Source organism: Arachis hypogaea, chromosome 17, assembly GCF_003086295.3.
Source record: "Arachis hypogaea cultivar Tifrunner chromosome 17, arahy.Tifrunner.gnm2.J5K5, whole genome shotgun sequence".
NCBI classification, from domain to species: Eukaryota; Viridiplantae; Streptophyta; class Magnoliopsida; order Fabales; family Fabaceae; genus Arachis; species Arachis hypogaea.
Genome location: NC_092052.1, coordinates 30,970,511 through 30,975,330, shown reverse-complemented (window position 1 = coordinate 30,975,330; position 4,820 = coordinate 30,970,511). Strand labels below are relative to the sequence as shown.

At 48.5% G+C, this 4,820-nt stretch overlaps 2 protein-coding genes across 2 annotated transcripts; both read right to left on the bottom strand.

The window, feature by feature from the left end:
• Positions 1-276: 276 nt before the first annotated feature.
• Positions 277-1,883, bottom strand: LOC140180559 (uncharacterized). Its single transcript, XM_072221785.1, has 2 exons — positions 1,036-1,883; positions 277-604 (listed from the first exon to the last, which is right to left on the bottom strand). The coding sequence occupies exons 1-2, from the start codon at positions 1,881-1,883 to the stop codon at positions 277-279; spliced, it is 1,176 nt and encodes a 391-aa protein (XP_072077886.1).
• Positions 1,884-2,358: 475 nt separating this feature from the next.
• On the bottom strand, positions 2,359-3,087 carry LOC112763098 (uncharacterized). Its single transcript, XM_025808857.1, has one exon. It carries the CDS (start codon positions 3,085-3,087, stop codon positions 2,359-2,361), a length of 729 nt encoding a protein of 242 aa, XP_025664642.1.
• Positions 3,088-4,820: the final 1,733 nt, after the last annotated feature.

Genomic DNA, 4,820 nt, shown 5'->3' with positions numbered 1-4,820 from the left:
GTATCGCAAGTCATACTGGGATAGCTCGATGGCCCAAGTCATTATTCTTCCCGCTAAGTCAGGTTTTTGGAGCACTTGACAGATTCCCTGGTCCGTTCTCACAACCACTTGGTGACCCTGGAAATACTGCTGTAGTCTTCGGGAGGAGGTTAGTAGTGCTAGAGCCAGTTTTTCTAGTTTGTTGTATCTCAGTTCTGCTCCTTGCAGTGCTCTACTCACGAAGTAAATTGGTTGTTGAACCTTCCCTTCTTCCCGTACCAAAACTGCTGCCAGCGCTTAATCCGTTATGGCCAGGTACAGGTAGAGCGGTTCTCCGACTTTGGGCTTCCCGAGCACGGGTGGTGTGGCGAGGATCTCTTTGAAATGTCTAAATGCTTCCTCACACGTCGAGGTCCATTCAAACACTATTCCTTTTTTCATAAGATTGAAAAACGGCAACGCCCTAGCAGCCGACGCCCCGAGGAAACGGGACAGGGCGGTGAGTCTACCTAATAACCTCTGAACATCCTTGATGCACCCCGGACTCTTCATTTGGAGTATTGCTTGGCACTTTTCCGGGTTGGCCTCGACCCCGTTTGGGTTATTATGAACCCTAGGAACTTTCCTGCCTCCATGGCAAAAGCGCATTTGAGTGGGTTGAACCTCATGCCGTGTTGTCGGAGGGAGGCGAACACATTTCCCAGGTCGCTTATGAGGTCCTCGGGTTAGGTGGTCTTCACAAGGATATCATCTACATACACCTCCACCATTTTGCCTATGAGGTCACTGAATATCTTGTTCATTAGCCTCTGGTACGTGGCCCCAGCGTTCTTTAGGCCGAACGGCATTACCTTGTAGCAATATATCCCTCTTGGCGTTATGAACGCCGTTTTCTCTTCGTCAGGTCGGTGCATCGGTATCTGGTTATAACCAGAGTATGCGTCCATAAAGCTTAGGTACCGATATCCCACCGTGGCGTCGATGAGTGCATCAATGTTGGGAAGGGGGTAGCAGTCCTTGGGGAATGCTTTGTTGAGATCAGAGTAATCCACACACATCCTCCATTTCTCATTGTGCTTTTTCACTAAAACTACATTCGACAGCCACATCGAGTAGTCAAGTTCTTGAATAAATACTGCTTCGAGGAGGCTAGCCGTCTGCCTGGCCACCTCTTCCACTCGCTCTTGCGACATTTTCCTCCTTCTTTGAGCTACCGGTCTCGCCTCTGCCATCACGGCCAAGTGATGTGACATGAGTTGGGGGTCTATTCCCAGCATGTTGGCTGGTGTCCATGCAAATAGGTCGCCGTTACCCTTCAGGTCGTGTGGTAGGTTTCTGTTCACGAAGGTGAACTTCTCCTCTGTGTCACCGACTCTGAATTTCTCCAAGTTCCCTTCCGGCTCGGGTCTGGGTTTGTCTTCGACTCTAGTGTCTAGGTCGGCAAGGAACACTCCCGCTGCTTCCTTGGACTTCTTCCTTAAGGAGAGACTGGCGTTGTCGCAGGCGACTGCCATTTCCAAATCTCCTTTTATGGATCCTTCGGACCCGTCGTCAGCCACGAATTTCATTACCAGCATCTTTGTGCTGATTATTGCCCCGAGATCGTTGATGGTCTTCCTCCCTAAGATGATGTTGTAGGCTGTAGAGTCGCACAGAACCACGAACTCGGCCATTGTCGAGCCTCGTCCCTGCCCGTGTCCTACTGATATCGGCAGGGAGATTATCTCGTCTAGTTTGATGAAGTGGTCGCCTAACCCTACGACACTGTGCTGGTGGGTTTTCAGGTCGGCATCTCGCAGTCCCAAAGCATCGAACACATTGCGGAACATGATATTTGAGTCAGCACCGGTGTCTATGAGGATGCGCTTGATGAGGCTGGTTCCCACTCTGGCCGGGATGACCATGGGGGGCTTTTCGTGACCTCATCAAACCACTGGTCCTCCGGGCCGAATGAGATGGATGGTGACCTCGACCTCTTGGGGTTTTGTGCAGATGATGAAGAAATCGCTAGGACTTTGGCATCTTTCTTGTGTGCCGACTTCGACCTTGGGGGTGCGTCTCTCGCCGTCACGATGTTTACTATGGTGAGACCTTGTTCGCTGTCGTTCTGGTCGTGACGTCGCTTTATCGCGCGAGTCTTGCCCTCTGCCTCTAGGTCGCGATCTCGTCTTTTGGGCTCCTTGATGAGATGGGAGAATTCAGCCAGTTTTCCATCCCGGATTGCTTGTTCCAACGCGTCCTTCAAGTCAAAGTAATCATGTGTCTTGTGTCCATAGCCTTTGTGATAATCGCAATAGAGGCTCTTGTTTCCCCCGGTCCGGTCCTTCAAAGGTTGGGGCTTCGACAAAATTCCCTTCTCTACTATCTGTTGATAAACTTCTATGATGGGGACGGTGAGAGGGGTGAATTGGTGAACTTCCCGACTCGAGGAAACGGCCTGGGTGTTTTGCTCGGACCGCCGTCTCTGGCGTGTTCCTTTTGTCTTTCTCCATTTTTGTGCTGCCGGGTTTGATTGTAGGAGGGCTGCTGTTTGTTGGCAGCCACGATCTGGCTGACTTCTTCATCATTAATGTATTCCCTGACTACACTTTGGATCTCCTGAATTGTCTCCATCGGCTTCATGGTGAGGTGCTTTCTGAAGTCTTCGTTTAGAAGTCCATTCGTCAGGCATAGGCTAGCAACCGAATCAGTCAGCCTGTCGATCTCCAAGCACTCATTGTTGAACCGGTCTAGATATTTCTTGGTCGGTTCGCCGGACCTCTGCATCACTCCGAGAAAATTGATCGGGTGCTTTGCCTTTGCGATTCTGGTAGTAAATTGGGCTAAGAAGGCGTGGCTTATATCCGAAAACCTGGCCACCGAGCCCTGTGGGAGGCTGTTAAACCACCGTATTGCAGGTCCCGCGAGGGTGACTGGAAAAGCGCGGCACCTCACCTCGTCTCCCACTCCCTCCAGGTTCATCCTAGCCTCAAAGGCCGTAAGGTGCTCCTGTGGGTCTTGGGTTCTGTCGTACCTCATGTCCGTTGGCTTGTCAAAGTGCTTTGGCAGCCGGACTTTGAGGATGGAATGATGAAATGGGGTTGCGCCCATTATCACCGGTCCCCGCATTTTCCTTGTTCTTCCCTCGCCGTCTTCCCGTCGACCGTCTTTCCGGTCTCGATCTGCGGTACGTCTCCTTTAGCGCTTGGTATAGATGATGGGGTCACGGCGTCTTCTTAGGCGTCCATCCTCCCTGGCGCTCTCGGGCTCAGATCGTGGACTAGCTATTCGTCGGGAGCGGCTTCTCGAAGGGGAACGGGAGTAGCTTGAACGGCTTGGATGGAGTAGTATTTCTTTTTATCCTTTTAGATTTGTGTAAGGATGGTGTTCATATCCCCAAGTGCCTTGGTTAGACTTGATTCGGAAAGGGATGGTTCTACCACACCCTTAAGGGGATTACTCCTCATTCTTATGTGTTGTGTAGATTCGGCAATGTCCTTTATCAAATTCCAAGCTTCTCCCTCCGTCTTGTTTTTCGAAAGGGAACCGCCACTTAAAGCGGCGAGCAATCTTCTATCTTCCGCACAAAGACCTCCGGTGAAGTAACTAATGAGCAAGTGAGTGGTCATTCTGTGGTGTGGACATGACTCCAATAGCCTCTTGAACCGAGACCAATACTCGTACAAACTCTCTTGGTCTGTTTGCATTATGCCCGAAATCTCCTTCCGGATGTAGTCGGTCTTCTCCGGTGGGAAGAACTTATCAAGAAACTCTCTCCTCAAGAAATTCCAATTAGTCACAATCTCATCCGGTAGCGAATAGAACCATGTTTTTGCTTGCGCTTCAAGAGAGAAAGGGAAGGCAAAAACCATGATAGCTACCTCATCGGCTCCATGTCTTCGAGCCGTAGAACAAGCAACTTGAAAATCCTTCAAATGTCGGATGGGGTCTTGACCCGGCAACCCATGATACTTAGGAAGTAAATTTATCAAGCTACTCTTCAACTCAAAGTTCGGATCAAGGTTAGGATACCTTGCTTGCAACAGTTGAAGTATGATATCCGGAGCTCCTTGCTCATGCAAAGTGATCCAGCGTGGCTCCGCCATGTGTGGCTCACCTATAGGATGCAAAGATGTATTAGTAGTGCCAACAGAAGAATAGGAAGTAACAGACTCCAAGTCACTCTCGGTAACACCTAGTGATTTGGTGTTTTCCTCAAGAGAGGCCGAAGTACTAGGTGTATAGTCCAACCGCTGTCTAGCTTGCCGAGTGTGTAACAAAGTTCTTTCGATCTCGGGATCAAAATTGGCTAAGCTAGAATTCGGTTGAGACCGAGTCATCAGACTTGAAAGTCATAGCACAAATATAAAAGAAATCTAAACTATAGCTAAGTATCGAAAGAAGTAAAATATCTACAATATTCACATATTCACATAACCAATATCAAGGCATACGTTGCAACCATTCCCCGACAACGGCGCCAAAAATTTGACACAATCCCAAGGGTGTATTGGTAAAGATTCTCTTTAATAAAACCGCGTTGCAAGTATAGCTCTACCAACAACAATCCTCGGGGGTCAAATTTAGAAGAGGGATTTGGTTGTCACAAGTTCAACCCCAATAGAAATAACCGAAGTATTCAAACCTCGGGTCGTCTCACAAGGAATGGGCAAATATGTGCTTCGACATTAGTTAGAAATCCGGGGTTGTGAGTTATGAGCATGAAAATAAATGGGAATCTTAACAAGAAAGTAATCTTAAAATGCAACGACTAATTCAATTAACTAAGCAAAACATGAGTGCTTTCAATGAATAAACAACATTCCACTTAATTCTATTATAACCCAAACAAGAAACTACAA